This window comes from Colletotrichum gloeosporioides (assembly GCF_011800055.1).
Source record: "Colletotrichum gloeosporioides strain Lc1 chromosome Unknown consensus_49, whole genome shotgun sequence".
Taxonomy (NCBI): Eukaryota; Fungi; Ascomycota; class Sordariomycetes; order Glomerellales; family Glomerellaceae; genus Colletotrichum; species Colletotrichum gloeosporioides.
In genome coordinates this window covers 412,124-434,826 of record NW_025544694.1, presented here as the reverse complement: position 1 = coordinate 434,826, position 22,703 = coordinate 412,124, and the positions used below count along the sequence as shown (strand labels likewise).

General features: G+C 54.8%; 4 protein-coding genes across 4 annotated transcripts; 2 read left to right on the top strand and 2 right to left on the bottom strand.

Moving 5' to 3' along the window:
* Nucleotides 1–3,993: 3,993 nt before the first annotated feature.
* On the bottom strand, nucleotides 3,994–8,482 carry GCG54_00012164 (uncharacterized protein; the record flags this gene model as incomplete). Its single annotated transcript, XM_045412050.1, has 4 exons — nucleotides 3,994–4,037; nucleotides 4,088–7,849; nucleotides 7,966–8,165; nucleotides 8,409–8,482. The coding sequence occupies 4 exons, from the start codon at nucleotides 8,480–8,482 to the stop codon at nucleotides 3,994–3,996; spliced, it is 4,080 nt and encodes a 1,359-aa protein (XP_045263834.1).
* A 4,827-nt stretch (nucleotides 8,483–13,309) lies between these two features.
* GCG54_00012163 (Transmembrane GTPase fzo1) lies at nucleotides 13,310–16,052 on the bottom strand (the record flags this gene model as incomplete). Its single annotated transcript, XM_045412049.1, has 2 exons — nucleotides 13,310–13,671; nucleotides 13,727–16,052. 2 exons carry the CDS (start codon nucleotides 16,050–16,052, stop codon nucleotides 13,310–13,312), a joined length of 2,688 nt encoding a protein of 895 aa, XP_045263833.1.
* A 650-nt stretch (nucleotides 16,053–16,702) lies between these two features.
* GCG54_00012162 (Charged multivesicular body protein 2a) lies at nucleotides 16,703–17,605 on the top strand (the record flags this gene model as incomplete). Its single annotated transcript, XM_045412048.1, has 5 exons — nucleotides 16,703–16,708; nucleotides 16,743–16,978; nucleotides 17,035–17,095; nucleotides 17,152–17,409; nucleotides 17,468–17,605. The coding sequence occupies 5 exons, from the start codon at nucleotides 16,703–16,705 to the stop codon at nucleotides 17,603–17,605; spliced, it is 699 nt and encodes a 232-aa protein (XP_045263832.1).
* A 3,166-nt stretch (nucleotides 17,606–20,771) lies between these two features.
* On the top strand, nucleotides 20,772–22,572 carry GCG54_00012161 (Protein phosphatase 2C-like 1; the record flags this gene model as incomplete). Its single annotated transcript, XM_045412047.1, has 2 exons — nucleotides 20,772–22,016; nucleotides 22,066–22,572. The coding sequence occupies 2 exons, from the start codon at nucleotides 20,772–20,774 to the stop codon at nucleotides 22,570–22,572; spliced, it is 1,752 nt and encodes a 583-aa protein (XP_045263831.1).
* Between the last annotated feature and the right edge of the window lie 131 nt (nucleotides 22,573–22,703).

Sequence of the window (22,703 nt, the reverse complement as noted above, 5' to 3'; positions counted from 1 at the left end):
GAGTCTTCAGACTGCAGGTGGTAGAACCGACTATTCACGTCAGGAATATTAATGAAGTTCGAACGCACCGTCCCCAGACCATTGGAGAGTTCTGATATAACGACAACGGCAAATGCGATTAATATATACTGGTTGGTGTTGATACAGTCGATAAACCGGTGCACTCAACGCTCTGTACACCATTCCCGCAGCTGCACGGTAAGTCAGACGTACTTCGAGGGCCCTACTTTCACAAGGCGGGTTTGAATTGAGAGTTCAGGAGAGATCAAGGTTGGCGGACACGAGGACAAGATGGTCCTGCATGTAGGCAGGGGAGCGAAGGATCTTTGCAAGGTCGGCCTACCAGTGACAGTCTCTTCCATGTAACATGAGTCGAAATTTGCTGTGTCGTGGGTCTCAGAACCCTAGAAACTCTGTCCAATATTTGAAAAGGAGCTCCGGGGCTGTGATGAGCTGCAATTTCTCTTGCCCATGTTTGAGACTGGTGGAACGTGTTCGTAGTATTGAGGCATTGAATCAAGTCAAACCGTCAACTGGTCTTCGACGTCCACCATTCTTCTAGCCTTTCCTGCAAGTATTTGGTTTATTTTCTTCTTTATTCACCATGTTAATGTAAATCATGACTCATAACTGCCGAAAATATCAACATGGTTCCTTGGTAATGTTGCTGCGCTCCATGATGATAACGTCTGCCTGCGAAAACGATGGACAGAAGGAGCACACATATACCATTTGGCAGTCGAATGAGGTCGCTTTTCTTCAAGGTGATCTCTAAAGTGCTCAAGATCTGTCAATTTCAGGGTTGACAATCGATTTTGTGATTGTGTTCTCCAAGTATAAGAACGTTTCCCCTCGGCTAGAAGAGGGGCATCAGAAACAATGATTCTCTATGTTCAAGGGATGTTGCTAAGCAGCATCTTCTTCGCAACCGGTACTCAGCTTGAGATAGCTGGAAGAAGAAGAAGTTCGTGCGATCTCGCGACAGGACGATGTCGACCATGATCGTTGTTCTCGCCGGTGTATACCAGGTACAGATACTTGCCATAGCTGCATTATCTACGGTTGAAACCCATGAACATGTACCCTGCTGTTTGTTGTTTCGGGAATGTACAGTTTGTATACAACAGACTGGCAGTCATCATTCGGCTGTTGCCGCCAGACTGAATATCTTCTGAAGCAGCTGGTAGTTATATTTGTACGCGTTACAGTGGGTTTCTGAACTCGTCAAATAATACTACCCTCGTCGATTTCCGAGTTGCAAGAGAGTAAGCTTCGGGGATACAGAACGCGTGGCCAGCAACACGACACCGTAACTCGAAAGAACATGGACACAATGCCTCAACTACGGCCTTCGTCTCAGCCCTCTGTCGTCTTCTAAGTATTCGCGCTGAGAAGTGAGTTTCAGCATGATCTGAGAATGATCTCACATTTGCGTGTGTACGGGCATTTTCTGATATTAACAGCATCTCCTTTCGTATATTGTCTTACTCGGGAATAAGAGAGGCGATGACATCCCCCTCCACTTTGAAGAAAAAGTTCTTTCCGGCCTGCTTTCGCAATATTAATATTTGCGAAATGTAATATAGAATGCGACATGGTCTAAGAGTTGCAGTCTCAATGCATAGAAAGTGGACAAAATCATCGAGACAGGAAACGCCCACCGCACACACGTCAACCCTAATGCTAGACCAAAACGGCCCATATAAAAGAGTGAGAGACTCCCAGACAAACGAAACCCTTGGCAACCTCGGGAGTTCTCAAACCCTCAGAAAAGCTCTCGCAACCGCGTACAGCCGTCCAGCACACCAACGCCACCCGCAATCGTCCTGAAAGTCGCCTCAAGATCTACGGGCTCGTCTCCGTCTATCGTCTCCGCTGTTGACTGCTTATGAGCAAAGATTATTCAACCGTGTTTGCAGATACACTTCCACTGCGGTTGAATGTCGTCAATACCAAAATACTGGAAGCGTCATGTGAAATTGCACCTCGCCTAATATGATCAGGAATCCAATCGAGTACATTGGACTTTGCTCCCATTCTGCTGGGACAATGCAAAAAGTCAAGATAATGTACAAACTCAAGGATTGTCTAAATATCCAAGGCGAATGGACAGTCCATGGATGATGGCAGCACTCTTCGACCGTGTCCATGTTTATCTACTACGGTTGGAGTCAAAGAATATAAGTGTAGCCAAGCTCTTCCCAGATCAGCGTAAGCAATTCGGACGCGCGTGGACCACTTGGAATCCAAGCTTGCTATCTGATCTGGCGGTCTATTCATTTCTTAGAAAGATAACAAGTCAAGGGTGATAATCGTAAAAATTGACTTTCCATCATCTCAGCCGCCGCTCTCTACCATCTCTATCTCCTGCGTATCCGGCGAGCATCGATCCACTCCGTTCATGTCCGAAAAGGTAACAACTTCGTAGCTTTGAGGTCAGAACATGTCCTGACTTCCTTGTTATTGACATCAAGCTTCGACCACAAGACCATCGCTGGTTTAGTCTTTGACATCGCCTCCTGCTTTTTATTGAGGCCAAGTTCCCCAAGGGAAGCGCGTTGCTCAAGTCTATAAAAGACTGCTTGGACTACCCAAAATGGATTCTGCAACGAATTGGTCTCCACGAAAGCCAAGGCATTCGAACTCAGCAATTGTCTCCAGTCTATGAAGTCCTCACCCCAGTCCAGTTGCTTCAGGTTGTGTGCCCCATCAAAATACTCAACCGCAACCATGAACACCCAAACGCTCGCCGTCATCTCTGCTTTCCTCTTCAGTCTGCGATGTATGTAATACGGTTTACTCGATTGGTGTTTCTTCCAGACTGCCTGGGAACGAACCTAAGACATCTTTAGCGACAGGGCAGGCAGATCATGAGAGTTTGACACCATTATCCGCTGCTACAAGACAGTAGAGGCATCTGGGACCCTAACCACCCTATATCATGGTGAACGAGACGGAACGAGGCGGCGTGCTGGCTTGTATTTATAACAGAGTTGACAGACGAACACCGTACTTCCACATGCTTGAGGGACCAACCTTCCCTTTCGCGGTCAACGGTATGGCAGTCATGTCCAGTATCAGCTTTTCTGTCGTGGCCGTGGTGTGTCAAGCTTTCACGTCACCGCCGCAAGAAATACTTGTGGCTACCCTCACGCACAGACACTCGCTCCATATCACATCAAATCGCATCACATCAAGAACGAAAGCCAAGTCAGATATCAGCATCTTAATAGCCCCCACGGAGGCCAGCCTGTTCCAAATCCCATCCTCCCCCTTCGGGGAAGTATGGTTGTAGGTCTTCTAGTATGTACATTTCAGAATTCTCCAACACAGGCGTGCGTAATCTGTGGGTATTAACGCGCCGAAAAAAAATGAGGCCGTCTTTCTCCTTCCCCTCCGGTCTGTATCTGCATCGCCTCCCCCATTTTTTCTACATCTCTCAAAGAAAAGAAAAAAAAGCAAGAAGCCATGTCTCTCTCGCATCTGAAAAGCCGGTTTTAAGCTCTGTTGGATAGGCATTTCCAAACAAGCCAAAGCGCGTCTCCAAATGCTTCTCTCTCCAACCTGAACGGTCCCCTTGCGGGGTGGTATCATTTCCTGACTGAAACGAAGTGCAAAAAAGTGCGATAATGAAGAAAAGGAAGAAAAAAACGCAAGTAGTACGTGTAGTGGGCGTCGGGCCATGCGACATGCAATTAGTGCCCTTTAAGTTAGGGAAGAGGTGTGTCGGAGGCGTAGTCGGGTAGTCCAGCTGCCAGCACGGTCTTGGGTGCTGGCTGGCATGGTGATGTCGGCAATAAGTGACGAGGCGAGAGCAATGCATGTCGAGCCTGAGGTCGTCGTAAGGTGAGAGGGTGAAGAAGAGATGTGGACAAAGAAAAGCGGCGAGTTGGCGTGATGGGTGATTTTGGTGAGAATGGAAGTGTGTGGGTATAGTAGAATTGGTTGATGAAGAAGTTAGTGTATGTAAGTAAGGTCCCGAGTCGTGGCAGCTTATTGGCCAAAGGAGCTGTGGCTCTGATGCGCGTCTTGGAGAACTGGGACGGGTTAGCTCATTGCCTTCGAGATGGGAGTGATGGCAACTTACTGTGCAGGACATTCAACTGTCCGGCGCGATCTTCGCATGCAACCTGCAGGCCAGAGCCTTCAACGAAGTCAAGGACCACGCTGTTGGGCAGCTCTTGCAGCTCGACATCGGGGATATAAGGCGTGCGGAACTCGGAGAGATGATATCTCTTGATGCCGACACCAGTAGAAGGCCTGTCCTTGGCGGCGGTGGAAGCAGAGCCAGCGACGGCGTTAAGGATCAGAAAGCCCTGGGAGTCCAGGCAAAGGCTGCGACGCTTCCAGAGCAGGTTGTCGGGGAACTGGACGTTGACATCGCCCATGAAGGCCTCGAGGGTGGGCTGCTGGAGGCGGGTGACCTCAAGCGCGTCCTCCTCCTGCACGGTGGGGGAGATGGCAGTGGGAGTCATGGTCTTACTACGACCCGCGCTGCTGAGCGAAGAGGACAGGCGGCGCATGAAGCGGCTGGCACGGCTCTTCTTCTTGTCGCTGGTAGTAGACTTGCTGTCGTCGCCGGAGCCGCTGCCCTCGGTGAACATGGAAGGGGACATCGCTCCGCTGGCGAGGTTCTCCTTGCTAATAGAGGAGCGGCGGCTGCTGATAGACAGACGGCGGGTGAAGCCTCCCGAGTTCTGGTGAGTGGAAGGGGGTCTCGTAGGAGACTTGGACGGAGACATGGGGGGAGGAGCGCTGAGGACCTCGGCGGACGGCGAAGTGACGGACTTGCGGCGGTCCTTGATGAAATCCTTCATGATGCTGAGGGAGGAACGGCGAGGGGGCTCATCCAACTCAGCGGGGTCGACGGACTGGGAGCGGCGCTTTTCCTTAGAAAGTCTCCTCTCCTGAATCGTCTCCTTGGAAACCTCAACCTTCGCCAGCTCGGGCGGGGGCATAGGAGGCTCGGGCTCGGCCTTCTGGTGATCGACAACCAACGGAGACTCCCTAAGCTCAAGGCGGCCGAATTCAGAAGGATCCTTAGGTGGCTCTGGGACCCTGCCTACTTGGCTGGGATCGCGGATGATCCGTGCCGTGACAGAGATAGATTCAGGCCGTCCTCTGGGCGGCTGTGCGCCGGGGACTTCGAACATTGAAAGCCTGTTGGCCATGGATCCGGATCTCCCGCGGGTTTTGGCACTTTCGGGGGATGAATCTCGTGTGTCCTCCAGAATTGATGAAGGCGCTGGACTGGGCACTCTGAGAGAGTTTGTGCGTTCCATGACCGACGGTGATCGAGAAGGAGGCTCTCTGACGCTTCCCCTCTTGACGGAGAAGAAGGCAGAAGAAGGCCTAGGCGACTTTGAGTCGTTGGTTTCCACGACGCCAGGTGCGTTCGCAGAGAGCTTCTCCAAGGCCTTGATCCGCTGGGAGATGCTAGACCCAATCTTGCCAGGTTGCTTGGGAGCCAGGTTCTGGTTCTGCTGCTGCGTGATCTTGTGCAGAAAAGCGGCGCCAGAAGAGATGGATCTCCTGTTCTGGTCCTGTGCCGCCACATCAGCAGGCGTGAGAAGGTTGCCGCGGATGGGGTTCGAGATGGTGCGTACGACACCACGAGAGGTGGGCCTGCTGGCGGGCTGTGGAGGACTGGGGAAAACTGGTGTGATGGGTGACTTCGAGACGGTTACCGGCTGGGCGTGCTCGACGGTAGCAGAGTCGAGTTCATTCATGAGATCCTCGTCGTCGGAGATGTTGCCGTCATCCTTCTTCTCAGACTCGTCGAGATCAGTGCGGATGGGGTCGACGAGAGAGTGCCGCTTCTCAGCCTCGGCTGACTGAACGTCATTCTCGCCATGCTCCTCTGCAGTGGCCTGTAGAGGCTCCTCAGGAACCTCTTCCGGTGAGACGATCATGGGCACCTCGGTCGCAGCAGCTCTTAGATCCTGTGTCGAGAACTTGGATCTGGGAACCCTCAGGCTCGGGGATTGAGGCGACAGCGGCGACTTTGGTGTCTCTTCCTTTGGCGGAGAGGCGGCTTGAATCTCCTGTTTCACGTCCTCCTTGGGCGATTGCTTCGGCGAGGAAGCCTTCTCTTGTGTTGGGCTCGTGGAAAACTTGGAGATGGGCAAGGTGAGGGGACACTTGGGCACCTCGACCTCGATCTTCTCTGGTTCGGGCTGAAGTTCAGCTTCAACCTGCTCAGATGAAGGCTGGTCCTCGGACTTCTCAGTCTCTGGCACCTCCTCGGGAAGCTGCTCCTCAACCTGGGCGACCTCTGGGGTCCGCTCAACAACGGGCGTATTTTGTGTCTCGGGCTCGGCCGCCTCCACCTGCTCGACAGGCTTCACTTCGTTATCGGTCGGGAGTGATTGCTCAGGCTCCCTTGATTCAGGGACATCGGTCTCGGGCTGGGTGTCTTCGATGGCGGCGGTTTCGGGTTCTTCTACCAGCTCGGGCAGGGGCTCGATTGGCTTGGGCGTCTCGTCTGCGACGGCTTCGTCATCAACCGGCTCTGCTTGAGGGTCTTGGAGATCCTCCTCCGTCTCCTTCACCGTCTCGTCAGTAGACTCGGATAGCGACGACGCCTTGGTCGAGTGGTCAGGCTCGGAGGAAGCAATGATGGGAGAGGCAGGATGCGAGTCGCTCTGGGTGATTTCAGAAGCAACGTCGGTGTGAACGGATACGGAGGACGCGTCGACAACGATGCCGGAGTCCGCCTTGGAAACTGAGAGTCGTCTCTCTCCTTCGCCTTCGCCGCCGTCGGTCTCGGTAGCAAGGGTCTGCTCGGCTAGCTCCTCGACGTGTTCAGTAGGCTCCGCCTTATCTTCTTCAGTGACGATTTCCTCGGTCGGTGCAGAATCGACGTCGACATCGACGTCGGCGACAGGAACAGAAGTGGGTTGGATGCTGAGTTTCTTCTTCTTTTCCCGCAGTTTCATAGCCTTCATCAGACGCGCCTTTTCGGGCGTCATAGTCTGCTTGGTAGCAGCGGCGGTGATGGTGAGGGCCGGCATGGCTGATTTAATTGAGGCGCCCGAGCTTGTGGTGGGTCGGGCTCCTGGTCCCGAGCTCGTGTGTGGTCTAACGGGCTCGTCAACCTGGGAAATGGGATCCCCGTCGGGTAGGGGTGTTGCGGTGGCGGCCAAGGAGATTTCGGTTGTTTCGTCAAGGTGGGTTGCTTCGGAAGGGTCCAGAGTATTTTCCTTGGTCTTTCCCTTTTTGGCGCCCTTGGAGAATAACTTGAAGCCGGACGGTAATTGCGAAATTGGTCTAAAAGCTGCCCCCACAGCTGCGGTGCGCGGATGGCCGGCGACGTCGAGTGAAGGCCGCGGTGCAAGCTTAACTCTGGGTTTGCCGAATGTGCTGGTGTACGAGGATGAGCTGTACAGTTCGGGCCGTGAGGATTGTGATGACATGCGCCGGCCTTCGTCGATTGATTTTGTGGGGGAGGACGGTCTGGCTCCGACAAATTCTGGTGGCTCCAGGGTCTCGGAGAACTTGCTTTCCTCGGGCAAGTTTGCCAGGTCCGTATTCAACTTCACCGGCGGATCTTCTGGGATTGGCGACTTCGGTGCCTCGGCGGTGTCTTCTCCGGGGGTTTCCGGCAGACCGTCGCCGACTGATCTTCTCTTGCTAGCTCTCTGTTCTTCCTCTTCTTCCTCCGCGATTTCCATCAACCGTCTCCGCCGCAGGGAGCTTGTAGAGGATGAAGTCGAGCCAGACGCAGCGTGCAAGGAGCAGGCGGCGGATAGCTTGGTGTCCTTGAGCTCCTTCGCGGTAGCAATCGAAAAAGTCGTGTTGTACGGTGCAAAACGCTCGCACACAGCGTTGAAGTGAACAGTTACACGCGCTGCAAGTAGTCAGAAGACAGGCCGAGTCAGCTTCCTCTCCCTAGAAATGGAAGGCGCCATCCAGCAACGTAATGCGCCGCTGTGCAGACGCTCAGAGACAAGAGGCAGAACCCACCTTGAACAAGTCGAGAGCAATCTTCGGGAAGATATTTAATGATTACGTTCCGACGCCTGTACCTCAGAAAGCCAAACAAGGGCGAGTGGTCCTCGTTCTCATCTTCGTACTGAGCTATGTTGTTCCGGATCTCCACGATGCCACCGTTCCCGCGACCCAGTAGTTCGACATCATCGCGACTCGCGTACTTGAGGAGAAACCTGTGTTTGGCGCAACAGTTTTAGCCTACGTAGAACTACACGCGCGTGACAATGGGACAGAGGAGAGACACAGGACCACGGTTATCCACGAAAAGAGGCACCATCGGCGCGTAGCACGTTGCGCGATGCGCCAAGTCGCGGTGTCCCCAAGCACAGCAAGGGATATTCAACTTGTGGTTCTGTCCATGATGGTGGGGAAGGCGAGAGGAAAGACTGGAAAGGGAGGGGAGGGGATCATCATACCATCCTCCGGGTTCCGCAACGGCGGCGTCGTGGGCCTCCTTGACCTTTGGGTCGTCCAGGCCATTGAGCGACATCCTCCTGTCGGTGGCCTCGCCGGCCTACGGTAATGCGCGGTGGGCTTCGGATCGGAGGGGTTCGTTCGTGTGCAGTCGGCGGTAGATTGCGCGGCCGGTGAAGGGTTTCGCGACCGGAAGTGAGAAGCTGAGGGAGCTGGGCCGGTGAACCCCGGGGGAGAGAGCGCAGCGCAACGCAGGGCGAGCTCGGGGTGTGGATTCTGGATTCTGGACTTCTCTGCTGGGAGGAAGAACAAAAAAGTGGTTCGGAAGGGGTCGTCGTCGCTTAGCAAAGGCAGACCTGACCGATGGCGGTTGCGATTTTCAGGGGTAAGGCTGAGAAGGAGGGCGATTGCAGGCGCGGCAGAAGCAGCGGCAACGGCGGCGGCAACATGTAGGACAGGCCAAGGAGCATGGGCGAGCCGCACATGGGCACAAACCTGAGCTCTGTGAAGCACAAAATGTGAAGGCACAGAGGTGTTTGTGTGGTCCTGGCCTGGTTGTTTCTTTTTGGCGACGAGGGGTTGAGAAGAGAGATTTGGGCGGTCTCTTTTTTTCGGGGGGTAGAGAGGGTTGCGGCAGACAGACAGAGAGCCGGTGTGGAGGCCGAATCCGACTTGGAGGGAAGGGGGGGTCTGATCTTGGACCGGTCTAGCTGGAATGCCGTGCTGGGTGTGGGAGAGGCTGGTCGTGTTTGTCAATGCCGGACCTCGGGGGGGTGTGGCAGGAAGAGTGCGGTTGACGCGCGGGATGGGGATGTGATGGACCTGCGTTGCGCAGATGGCACGCACGCAGGGTTGGAGCGCGTGCAGCGTGTGCTGTGCTGTGCTGGACAGAGAAGGGAACGGGAGGGATAGAACGAGATATCCTCCAGATGGCTAGTGTATGTATCTGTCTGTCTATCCGCGCAGCTATGAATAGTGCTGCTGGAGAGCGGATAACACAACTGGATGTACACAGCTAGGCCCAGGAAAGATAGGTAGGAAGAGAAGAGGGAAGTGAATGGTAAATTACGGCTCCAATGACAGACAGGGCTGCGACAGAGCACTAAGGAAGCAAAGAGTAAAGAAGAAATTGGATCCGTCAGCGACTAAACTAGGCAAAAGGTACTCTGAAGGGGGAAGAGAGCCATCAAGGGCCCAAAACGAAGGGGAGAAGAAGAATAAAGAAGGACGGTATGGTGAGGTAAGGTACGTCAATGTAGTAATGTCAAGGGGGCGTTGTCCAACGTAGACAGGATGAGACGAGGGAATGAGGTGGCTGCTGCTGTACCTCACGACGCAGAGTTGGGCAGTGGCAGAAGAGAAAAAAAGAAAGAGAGACGGGGAGGAAAGAGCTGTCAACGGACACAGGTTGGGATAGCTCCAACACGGCAAGGTAGCAATGAGCACAGTTAGCGATTAAGGATTAGTGGTGAGTGACACTGAGGGCGACGAAAAGACGGCAAAATGTCACTCTCCAATTTCGTGTCCGCCCATCAACGCCCACCTCGCCGTGTTGGCCCTCGGCCGGTGGTCCTCTCGCTGCCCGTCCCCCCTGGGTCTTCTCCCTTTCGGGGGTTAGGGAGAGCAATTCGAGGGTGGCGCCCCGGAGGCGAGGCCAGTGGAGGGTCGCTATTGGCTTGTAATCATTCCTGAGCTCGTCAACCGTCCTCCGCCGGGGGCCGTAGTGGATGGTGGACGGTGCTTTCTACCTGCAAGTGCCTGCCTACTGCGCTGCGCTGCACCTCACCGGAGGACGGACCATCGTCCCATAGGTGCCTGCCCTGGCCTTTACCTAAGGTAAGGTACCTAGAAAGAGAGCACGGGGCACCTCGCCTTCCATGGGGCCAGACCCCGGTGCACTACTCTGTACTTCCAGTCTTCTCCTAAGAAGATCCAATTCCATCCTGAACCGGCCATTCAGAGATGCAAGCTCGAAACGACCACGACCGATGGACGAAGCCGTTTCTTCTTAGCTCCAGCAGCATTCTCCTCTCCTGCATGCCACCCGTCTGCCCCCTTTCCCGTTGGCAACGCCACCGTTCCCGCTAACGAAAAGGCTTGCGAGACGCTACCATGCCTCAAAGAGCACATTCGACGACGCCATTTGTCAGTGGAATCCCATCTTTGAGAGACCACGAGAGTCAGGGAACAAAACGCAACGCAACTCGGTGACGGGTTGACGGGCACAACCTGGCAAAACGATCCAGGGGGACGGGAAAGCTTGAAACGTCCCAATCCTGCACGCGCCGGAGTCCCGGCCTGCCTGCCTTTCAATGGGGGCAAAGACAATAATAACGTCGCCGTCTATATTAAAAGAAGTGTTTAATGAAACTGCTTTCGACGCATCCTCCCACCAACATGCGACGAATGGGTTTCTGCTGCCATCATCCAGCCCGGGTCTTGCTAGGACCAGAAGGCCAATCGACGATTCGACTTTCAATTGCATTGATGGCAATTCTTCGCCAGGTGCATGACTCTTTCTGCCTCTCTTCCAATACCCGTCGGGCGCGCCTAGGAGATTGTTCGTCGTTTACACGCATTACTTAAGATTGAATTTCCCCAAGGAAAATCGCAGTGCAAGACCAGAAGTCATGTCAGAAATAGCACCCCGCAGGACATCACAAAAATAGGGGATTGGCAGAGTTCATCCCAGCGGGCTGATCTCCGTGTCGCTCCCGTTGCGTGGGAACCCGGGAACTATCGACCCTTGAACTTTTTTCTTTTTCGCAGCAGAAACTCTGAGTTTGCCTGACACTGACAGGGTGGTGGTGGTGGTGGTCATCGTCGTCATGAGCGAATACCACCCTGCCGGTTCCGTCTGTGGAGGGGGACGGTTTTTGACAGGAAAGCCACCACAACCAACCAACCAACCAACCGCCACCTAACTAAACTCTTGTCATCATCCTCATGCCCACGAACCACCACACACGGCGTCACGTCAGTTGAGGATGCAGCGTCCTCAACAATCATCCTAATGACCGCGCAACGCCAAAAAACCTGAACACTCTGCAATCAATGTTTCCCTCCCTCCCCTCACACCACCCATCCTCCCCTTCCCCCCTCCCCGACGCTTTGACCCCTCATCTGTCGGCCGTCTCCTCTTTCATACCAACACGAATGACATCCAGACAAGGCCGTTCTGAACTCCGCCAAATAAATCAAAAAGACGAAAATGCCACGCTTCGTAAAATACACTATCCATAGTCCGCACGTGCTCCGTGTCCACCGATCTCCCTAGCCTAGATTGCCCTTCCGAAATAATTCATTCAGTCCTAATACTAGCTAGCATTTTTCCCCACAGCCCAGAAACCGGCAGACGGACATCGCGTGTCTCGAACAATGTCTTGGGTTGGATCTGATGTTAGCTGCAGTGCAATCCCCCCCTAATCATATACAGATCGGCATCACAGTATGCCTTGTGCGGTCAGTCGCCCGTCAGTAACTGAAGCCTGTTCTTCAGCCGGAAAGCAAGCAATGCAGCGTTTGTATCAAACGGCCTGAGCAGGAACGTCGTCCCAATCCCAACCGCATGTTTCCACAAGGAAGAGCTCAGATAAAGTGTCCTGCAGCTTGCATGCATTGCATACAAAAACCCACTAAATCGGTCCTTCGCTTGTTCCCTTCGTGCAGCTTGCAGTAGCCGCATCAGTAAGCTCAACCTCCAAAAACGTTGGCTATTCGGATTCCTTCTCTTCACGCAAAGGACGAAGAGAGGGAAAAGGAGGTCCAAGCGGACCTCCATCTCCAACAAGTCCAGGAAGCTTGCCGCCACCAGCATTTCCAGACGGCAGAAACAAGCAACACACAGGAAACAAGGAACATAACATGTCACCAACCACACACCACCATAAGTCCCATCATAAAATTTTAGCGCGGCTTATCCGCAGCATATTACGTGCATAATCAGAAACTCCCTACAACCCAAACCCTACGAGCAGGCATGCGGCAAATAGATGGGAAAAGAGACAGAGAGAGGAGGTTCATCTAAATTATTCAATGGGCGGGGCGCCGGCGTGCCCCATCAAATCAATCAAAATCGACAGGAACCCACACCGGGAAAGCGGGATTATCTACAACACTCCCAGTATCACCAGGTGTGACACCCACACCGACAGTGGAAACCGCCTTCAAATGTTTTGAAAGATTGGCCTGCGAATCTGAGGACGTAGCACGCCGAGCCGGGGACAACTCGAAGAGACGTGAATAGGAGAATGAGAGAGATGAACCGAAGCGAGAGGCAAGACAGATAGGGGGCGGGGAGGGGCCCGGACCCGCGCTAATGTGAGCTTCCCTCCTCCGGTCGATGGGGTCCGTCCAGTCCGGCTCTCGGTAGCTAACGGGATACGTAAGCCCTGGGCTCTCTCCGAGATTGCGTCCTCGAGCTCGGGCCTGGCTGGGCGCTGTTCGCAACCTCGCTCTCGGAACTGTCATCATGTGCTTCGGACGTTTCTGGTGTATCACGTTCGGCTTCGCGGCCGAAAAGGGAGGTGGGCCTGGATACGAATGTATGATGTTGGTGGTGAGGCTCAATTCAAGCGTCAAACGGGTGATGCAAATTCAAGACTGAACTTCAACATGGTGATTGAGCGGATTAGGGTCGGATTTTTTTCTTTTCTCAGGCCTCTACGTATGTGATATATCTTTTGCCCACCAGCTCCATCCACTCTCCAACACACCGTTTTCATCAGATCAAAAAAGGGGGAATAAGTCAGGTATAGGTGCGTACAAGAACCCCCGGGTAGGGGGAGTTCGATCGAGGGGAGCCCAAGTCATCAACCACCGAAAATATGAACGCCGTTCCATGCTGTCGTTAGGTATCGAGCCACAATCAAGGGATGAGTTGAGAGATTTCAACGAATGGTTTTCAGTGGAGGCCAGCCGCAGCAGCGCCAGGGGGAGGAGCGTCGAGGTCGACGCCCTGCACCACCGCTCTCTGCTGCCCGCTGTTGCGGTAGAGGTTGCCAAAGTACTTGAGCGCAACCTCGCTCTCCTGGCGCACCTTGAGAGTCTCCTCGCGGCGCTGGCCGAGATCCTTGACGGACTGCTCGAGACCGACGCGGAGGTTGTCGGCGGGGTAGCGCAAGACCTTGCGGACCGAGGACGAAATGCGGTTGGAGTTGCTGTGGACGTAGTCCACGGCCTCCAGCTGAGCAGCGATCTTGGTCGCAAGACGATGGGGCAGGGAGTTGGGGATTTGGTTGAGAATGTAGTACGCGGCGGCAAAGGCTATTAGGCTCGTTAGCTGTCCGTCTGTGAGTGTTCAAATATCGTGTCAACTTACCAGCTGCGATGATGCCCGGGATGATGAGCTTTCGCAAGTTGTCGTTACCGAGGATCTTCGCCGCACTCAAGGCGTGGTCCAACCATCCGTTGCCGCCAATCATGCGAGGAACCAACGCTCCTGCAATAGTGAGGGCCATGCCGGTACCTGCGACCTTCTCCTGCTTCTGAATGATGGTGTTCCAGTCGACAAAGTCCAACAGCTCCGTCGGTACATCGACCTGGCGCGCCATGGAGTCTCTCTTCCGCTTGAACATGACGTCGGGGCGGAAAACCAGGTTTTGGTAGTCATCGCCCAGGTGCATGATACCGAGCTGCTTAATGGCATTGACGCCGCCGACAGTCTTGGCTTTGGCGTGCTCTTCGCAGTGGGCGACGGCCTCCTGGATGTAGGACATCATGGCATCCTTCAGTTCTTCGGCGTAGTCGAAGGCGCTGAACAGGCCCCGGTACGGAACACCGTGGTTGTTGTCCCCAGAATGTTCAATAGCAGAGTTGAGCGTCAACCTCGTGTAGTCGTAGACGGCCTTGCATGTGTCCTCGGTGATTTTCTCAATCTGGTCGCCAACCTGGGCCTTTGCCTTCCTGCTGGACTCCAGCTGAGGCTCGAGCTCTCTGAGTTCGTTGGTAACACGGTCCAGCTCAGACTGGGCGACCTCGGTGTTGACGTTCGCCAACACATTGACATCGTTCAGAATGTTCAGCAAGTACGTCTTCGCAGGTGCCAGCTTCGACCTGGCACGCTTCTCTAGAACGAACCTGCGAAGCGACTGTTCCAAATTCTCAAAGTCACGGATCTTGTCAAGATCCTTGCCCTTACCCTTGGGGTCGTCGCCGGGGTCATCACCGCCCCCGCCCCCGCCTCCACTCCCGGAGGGACCAGCTGTAGGCACAGCGTTACTGGACACAAAGTGAACCAGTTCCGAAGACTCCTTGTGCGTCCTCGGGCTGAGTCCGTGGACCTGGTCCAGAATCATCTTCTGGCACCGGTTCTTGTCTCTGATATTGTCGTAGCCATTCACCACAATGAAGAGGTACGCCTTCTCTGCGGCGGCGGCCCAGATGAACTCCTTGGCAGTCATCGTGAAGTGGTTTGCTGCAGAAACCACGAACACAACGACGTCAATCTCCTCCTGCCGGGCAAATACAGCGGTTGTCTTGGTCGTGTCCGAGTTCAGTCCAGGAGCATCGATCAGAGCAATATCCACCACACCGTTGTTGAGCAGCGACTCGTCAATAGTCCGCACATCCTTGACGTAGACCTTGCACTGAGTGTACTTGTCGTTCTCGATGACAATGTCCTCCAACTGTGACAGCTTGTAGACGTCGTATGAGCTCTCGTCGTGTCGGTCGTACGTCGCATCCTTATGGACAGCATGAACCTCCTCGAGACCGCCGTTCTCCCTAGCGTCCAATACCTCGCAAAAAATGGCTGTGCACGGCTGCTGGTCCTCGGGCAAAATCTTCCTCCGCAGAAGGGCGTTGCAAAATGTCGACTTTCCAGCGTTGAGGTCTCCCGTAACCAAGACCTTGCTTGACGTATCTTCGATTCGTTCGCGTAAGTTGAGAAGATGTCGAATGCTCGAGCTAATCTTGCCATCCAACAGCGAGGCGATAGAGCCCTTCTCCAAAGAGTGCACGAGCTCCGCTTGGTGAAGAGACCCTAGCTTCAAATCCAGCTTCAAAATCGAGAAATCTTGGGCGATCTGCGGTGTAACGAGGCGGGGTTCCTCCGCGGGGCGCCTGTCCTGTGCCCGGCTCGATTCGGCGCTTTCGACCGAGGTCAGAGATCGTCGAATTGAGGGAGGCGACGTCGGGGAGGTAGGAACCGAGGAAGCAGATCCATGGACGTCGCCGGCAGTCGAGAATGCGTGGCCCATGGCCGGCCGGGAAGTCTTCTCCGCCCGGGTGACGGAGGGGTAATGTGCGGGCCATGAGACGTTCATCTCCTGCAGCTCCTTCAATAGCTCGATAACCTTATTGATCGAGCGGCCGAGTGTCACCCGGTGGGCGTTATACCACAGCTGGTGAATGGCACCGGCCTGAGAACGGCGGTCAGCTTCAGAGAGGTGACCGTTGGCGGCAGTTGGAATATGACGGTCCGCGGCGGACAGAGCCTCGCCATTAGCGATGCTGCCTCCATAGCCGGAATCGTTGTCGAGGAGGTTTTGGAGTTGGGCGGCGTGGACAGAAGTGGAGCCAGAGCCTACAGTCATGTAGTGATGTCTGCCAGATGACGGATGCTGCGGCGTGCTGTCGGAATCGTCTCTGTCGACCTCTTGGTCCATCGGGGCCTTGCCCTTCTTCGAGAAATAATCTTGGCTCATTTTCGGTCGGTTGAGGGTGGTAAGAGCATGGTCGAGGGCGTGGTGTATGTGAGGGGTGAAAGGGTCGAGTATGTGTGGAAAGTGGCGGTGGAAGTTTTACCACCCGCGAATTGTTTTTAGGGAAGCTCGTCACTAACGAAGAATTCCCAGCGCATGATTTTGGGCGGAGCGGCAAATTTCCTCCACCCTGTTGGTCGCGGCGCACCACCCATTGGCTCGAGTTCTTGTTCCGTCCCGTCACGTCCAGTCCAGTCGAGCCACCCGGGAAAATACCGCGGCCGAAAAAAAAGAGCCTTATCTAATCAACGGGCTCTCCAGAAGGCGGGCACCTGTGTGGCGCCCTTGGACTGGCTGGGCGCCTGTCACAGCGTAATCGCCCATGTTTCTTGGAATCCCTGGAAGGCTGGCACATGGGCTCGCCTACGTTACGCCGTGCCAAGCTATTGTACGTACCTACCTGCCTCTGACTTGACCTCGTTCCGTTGCCCGTTACGTGAGTGCCTGCCAGGCAACCTGAGTCTCTATCAACTTTCCCGACGACAACCCCCAAACGAAACAAGCGACCGATCCATCGTCTATCGGACTGCTGCGTAGGTGCACCGTCGAAACAATTACTCTTCGTCTGGCTGAAACGGTCCCCAACCTCCACCATGAACGTACGTTGTGTGCCTCTTCCCCGCCACGGCCCAGGTGCTAATCTTGCGACAACAGATTCTGGAGTACATGTTCGGCAAGCGCATGACGCCCGCGGAGCGTCTGCGCAAGAACCAACGCATGCTGGACAAGGCTATCCGCGAGCTGGACCAGATCCGAGTCAAGCTTGAGAAGCAAGAAAAGCAGTTGATCACCCAGATCAAGCAAAGCGCGCAGAAGGGACAGATGGGTGCTTGCAAGATCCAGGCGAAGGATCTTGTCCGCACAAGGAGGTCGGTTAAGCATCAACTTGACAATTGACAATAGTACTGATGGATGCTATCAATAGGTACATCGAGAAGTTCTATGGAATGCGCAGCCAGCTGCAAAAGATCTCGCTTAGGCTGCAGGTACGACATCCCAGATGGCTTCCCAGGACGATTGACTGACTGTAAACTCGCGACAGACCTATCGCACCAACGAGCAGATGATGCAAGCCATGAAGGGCGCAACCGTGGCCCTGGGCAGCATGAACCGATCGATGAACCTCCCCGCCCTCCAGCGCATCGCCATGGAATTCGAGCGCGAGAACGATATCATGGACCAAAGACAGGAGATGATGGACGACGCCATTGATGATGCCATGGACGTTGGCGCCGAGGAGGAGGGCGAGGAGGTTGTGGAGCAAGTTCTGGAGGAGATCGGGGTTGACTTGACATCAGCGGTAAGCATGCGTGCCGACTTCGGGACGTACTACGGTAGGCTAACAACGGCCCTTGCAGCTCGGCGAAACACCGTCCGGGATGCAAACCGCGGCGGTGCCGGAGAGCAGGATTGCTCAAGCAGTCGGCGGAGGAGGTGGAGGTGCGGATCCCGGCGACGACGACCTCCAGGCCCGTCTTGACAGTCTCAGGCGGTAGCCATAGTAACACTCAATGAAGCGGTCACGATGTTTTGCGGACAGCAACGATGGATGATGAGGGATCCTGGGCAGCTAGCTTGTTTTGTCACATACGGTACGGAGTCCCTAGGATAAGGGGAGGCGCACTTATTTTCTTTTCCATTAAGCGGCGTCTCGTTTTTCATGCAGCAACCATGAAATTGTGTCGGTGGGCACGCTCTGCGCTGGCATCCGGCAGGTTGCTTCGGAACATTGCGTCATTTGTCCACAGCAATTCAGGTGCCCCGCTAAGATGGCTGCGTTTCCCACGAGTACCTGCCATCGGGGCGAGTAAACCGAGCTGCTGCTTTGGGGGTAAGACCACAGCATGCAGTTCTGCCTGGGGTGGACATGCGTTGCCACCGCACTCACTACCTACTATTTTGAAGTAGATCTGCCATAATCGAAGATACTCTGTCAACGTGCCTCCTCTCCGTGATGTGTGACACTGGAGCCATCAACGCTAAAAAAAAAGTTATGCCGGGGACCTCAAGAGCATCCTGTGGCAGCTGGATGCCACGGCAATAAACAGATCCCAAGTGGACACCAAGCCAGATGGCCCAGGCACACATGATGAACACACAACAGACACGATTTGCAGAATGCCATGTCGGCAGGACTCCCCCGAGTCAGCATGACGCTGTCGCTTTCGCAAATGTGGGCCTGGCTTCTTTTGTCGGATCTCTCAGCCCAGCCCAACCCAGCGAACCGGACCCCAACTTGGACCCCGAATTCTCGGGCACGTTGTTTGCTGGCGCCCGTGAGGGTAAAAATGTCAAAAATATCAACAACAGGGCAAGGTAGGGTAGGGTACCTGCCTAACGTACCTGAACCTTCCCCGCTCCTGTCCAGGGTTCCGAAGCTGAGCTGTCATGCCAACACTGCCGTGGGAGCTGAGTAAAGACGTCCAGCAGACGACGCGAAAAGCGATGTGCTGAAGATGATATGCGGTGTCATGAGAATAGCCTCCACTGCATCTGTCCCTTGCCTTAGTAACCGACGCAGTGGGCGGCTGCTGGGTAAAGGTGCTAATTTAGTTATCCTTTGACCAAAAAACTCAACACCGCTCTATCAGCCTAGAGGCAGCGAAGGCCCAAGCTGCTTGGCAACCCAATCTAAGCTTCACAAGAGGGGCCTCATCGCGGCCTTAGCAGCAATGGATGAAAGCGACGGGTTCGTGGGAGCAGGTAAGGAAATCCAGTTCGGCGTAGGAAGGTGCTTTGAGTCTCTTACACGGCATGATCCCGACTGACGGGCGGTGCCAGAAGGGGTAAGCGAGTTGGAGGTGTTCTCGAACGGTTCATGCAATGTGAGAAACCCATCCATGCGTTCGTCGTAGAATACCTAGGTTCGCCGATTTTTCATCCTCAAGCTCTTTGGCGAGTTCATGATGGGCAACAACAAAAAGAAGCGTTGGGTAGCGGCCGGCAGCCTCCATCGTGAGAAAGAAAGAGATCGAGCCCGGGACTCTGGGGCTGGTGATCGGCATAGGAAAGGCCTAGTTCGACTAGCATGTTTGCAGCATTGGGTCTCAGAGTGAGGTCACTCGGCCATCTCGCGCTTCCCTTCCAGACCCGTCAGGGCAGGTCCAGTCCACGGGTGGCCTTCCACTGGTTTACCTCAGCAAAAAGAAGGAAAGACGCGAGGGCAGAAGAAAGGGCGGACGGGCTAGTTTGGTTTCTCTTAATCCATCCCATCCCATCCATTCCTCCTCCAAGGTTCCCTCTCTCGTCCCGGGAGTCCCAAACCGCGTACCGGACATCAGACACTCCACGACAGTTTAAACGCCCCCGTGTGCCCGTACGTTTCTTGGCCGGGATTCAGATCCCGCCCGCCTAAGCCCCTTCGTTTGGGTCGAATCCACGACAGAGCGTAAAGGTATCTCAGCAGCGCATTGCAGAAACACCTTTGACCCCGACAACGACCCAACAGCCAGTCCAGCAATCCAAGTACTTCATAAGTTGCAGGGATTGGAAGGACCCCTCCCCGTAACGGAGTCAAGGTAAGCGCCGCTAATAAAGCGACCCTGCGAATCGTGGTTCCCGCCTTTCTCTTTCTCAGGTGGACGTCCACGACCACACCTGCGTAAGGTAAGGTGGTAAGGTACCTAGGTATTCGTACCTTACCCGGTCCACGTCGCTCTTCCTGGCCCTTTCCCCTCCAACCAAACATCCCCTCCCCCTCCTCTGCCACTGCTGCCCACTGCGGAGAGCCACAGCGTAACGCAGCGCCCGCCCAAGTCCAGCCCAGCCCAGCGCCGCAACATTCGCATCCGCATCTGCTGCCTCACCACAACCTTGTCTCCGAACTTCCTTTCACCTCATCTCACTTCAAATCTGACCAACCCGCTCTTCTCCCAGACGACATCGCAGCCTTTGCCATCCCGTTGGCAAACTGCGCCTCCAGATCTCCTCCGAGCCGTCCCTTTCTCGCTCTTCAACCACCTACCATCGACGTCCTCCCGCTCCTCCGTCTCGGTGGGTACGTCACTTTTGTGAGTCCTGGTGCTTCCCATCTTGATTCCCCCCCTTCCGAATATCAATGAGCCTACGTCACCTATCAACCCTGGAGCACCATCTATGCACAGAGACATCACGCTCCTGACATTGGCATTCTGCATGTTCCCGCCTTTCTATCTCGCATCGTCCTTTTGCGCGCAATCTTCAAGAAGCCTCTCGCAGCCCTACCCCATCCCATCTCCTGTCTTGATATCCAACTCCATTGCGGCCACCAGCCGGCGCTTATGTGGCGATATTGCTTTGCTGCTTAAAGATCTAGCCTGTCCACATTGTTCTTCCCTTGCTTCTCCTACCCGACGCTTCATCTGCATCTAGCTCGGACCCGACTTACTTCCTAGCTCCCGGTCGGCCTCGGACCACTTTGCCCCTCCATGAATCCGACGAACATTGCTTGCTTGCAACTCTAAAGCTAACACCGCCTGTCCCTCTCGCAGATATCCTGGCCTTGCGACCCCTTTCCCGGCGACAATATACACCGACGACGAACATACAGACTTCCTACGATCCTATCGTACTCAACTGATCGCGCGCCCGGGACGGTACCCTTGAATCCTTTGAAGGCTTTTTAAACTGGCAGGAAGCAAGCGTCGCAGCCTCTCCAACCAGGGGAGTGGTCTGCTGACTAGAATGTTCGGCGGCGGCTCAAGTTCAGCGCCCAAGGCGGAGAGCGACTCCAAGGAAGATCGCAAGTCGCCCTCGCCCGACTCCGAGAAGGCTCAGCCCAAGGCTACCGATCAGGTCGTCAGCGGAGACAAGAGGAGTGGAAATAGTAGTCCCCCAGGACGTCAGACCGATGGAGCCGCCGATAAAAAACGCCGGGCTAGCGGCGTCTCGAGCAAGGCTGCCGGCCTGCTGGCTCACGCCAAGAACACGTTGAATTTCTCTCAGGTTGGCCGATCCAACTCGGATGTGAGCGCGCAGACTCCGTTGCAGAAGCTGGGCAAGCAGGACCCCGCACTCGTCGTGCCCCAGGGTCAGCATAACAACTCGGCCGGAGAGTCTATTCCCGGACCGCGCTCCACGTTCCGTGTCGGCGTCTGGGAAGATAGGAACAAGAAGTGCCGCCGGACGATGGAGGATACCCACGCTTTCCTGTACAACTTCCTCTACACCCCGGCTCCTGTCCTCGACAGTAAAAAGAGTGATGCTGCCGATGACAAGGATGCTTCTCAGGACATGGTTGAGACGGACAACGGATACTTTGCCATCTTCGATGGTCACGCGGGAACTTTTGCAGCAGACTGGTGTGGAAAGAAGTTGCACATCATCTTGGAGGACACCATCCGGAAGAACCCCAACGGCCCCATCCCAGAGCTACTCGACCAAACCTTCACTTCAGTCGACGCGCAGTTGGAAAAGCTCCCTCTTAAGAACAGTGGATGCACCGCTGCTGTCGCTGTGTTGCGTTGGGAGGACAGAGTACCAAGCGATCGATCTGCGACTGGTTCTCAGGCCATTGCGCCGGCCACCGCAGCGGCCACCAAGGCTGTCAAGTCCAATTCAGAGGAGCCAACCGGCGACAAGGCCGCCTCTGCAAACAGCCCGGAGGCTGCACACGCCAAGTTGAAGAGCTCGGCTAGCCGCCAGCGCGTTCTTTACACGGCCAACGTCGGAGACGCGCGCATCATCCTCTGCCGCTCTGGCAAAGCCTTGCGTCTGTCATACGACCACAAGGGTAGTGATGAGAATGAGGGTAAACGTATAGCTAACGCTGGCGGTCTGATACTCAACAACCGCGTGAATGGCGTGCTGGCTGTCACGAGAGCCCTTGGCGATACCTATATGAAGGATCTTGTCACTGGGCATCCGTACACAACCGAGACCGTTATCCAACCTGAGAGTGACGAGTTCATCATTATAGCATGTGATGGAGTAAGTTTCTCGACGCCTGACTTTTTGGACATTACTAACAAATTAACAGCTTTGGGATGTTTGCTCTGATCAAGAAGCGGTTGATCTCGTTCGCAATATAGAGGACCCGGTTGAGGCTTCGAAGCTTCTGGTCGACCATGCGTTGAATCGTTTCAGTACCGATAATTTGTCTTGTATGATTGTGCGTTTGGATAAGGCTGCGCTGTTAGAGAGCCAAAACGACAAGGAAAGCTCCATTGGCGTGGAACGACCTCCCACGACTGCGGCCAAGGTCAGCGAGGCCGAAAAGATCGTTTCAGAGACGAAGAAAAAGATTGCAGACGGAGGAACGCCTGCTATTGGCGTGTCGGCGAGCAACAGTGGACGCGGACATGACCCGGCGTCCATTGACAATGGGGACTTCAAGCCCACGACGTTAGATGGGACGCTCGAGGAAGAGCCCGGACCCATTGAAGAAAACACTGAGTCTCCGGAGATCGCCCGCGATGCTCCTCCTGCACCTTTACCTACGGAGGTGGAGCAGACTGACACGGCCGCCAAGGCGAAGAAGGCCTAGGTACAGTGACGCAGTTGATAATAGGCTTGACTGCTTCAACTGTCTCAAAGTGAGCGACTTGCGATTGTGTCGATGGCTCATGCACGGGGCGGCATTGCAAGATGTCTCGAGGCAGAGGTTATCAGGAGTTC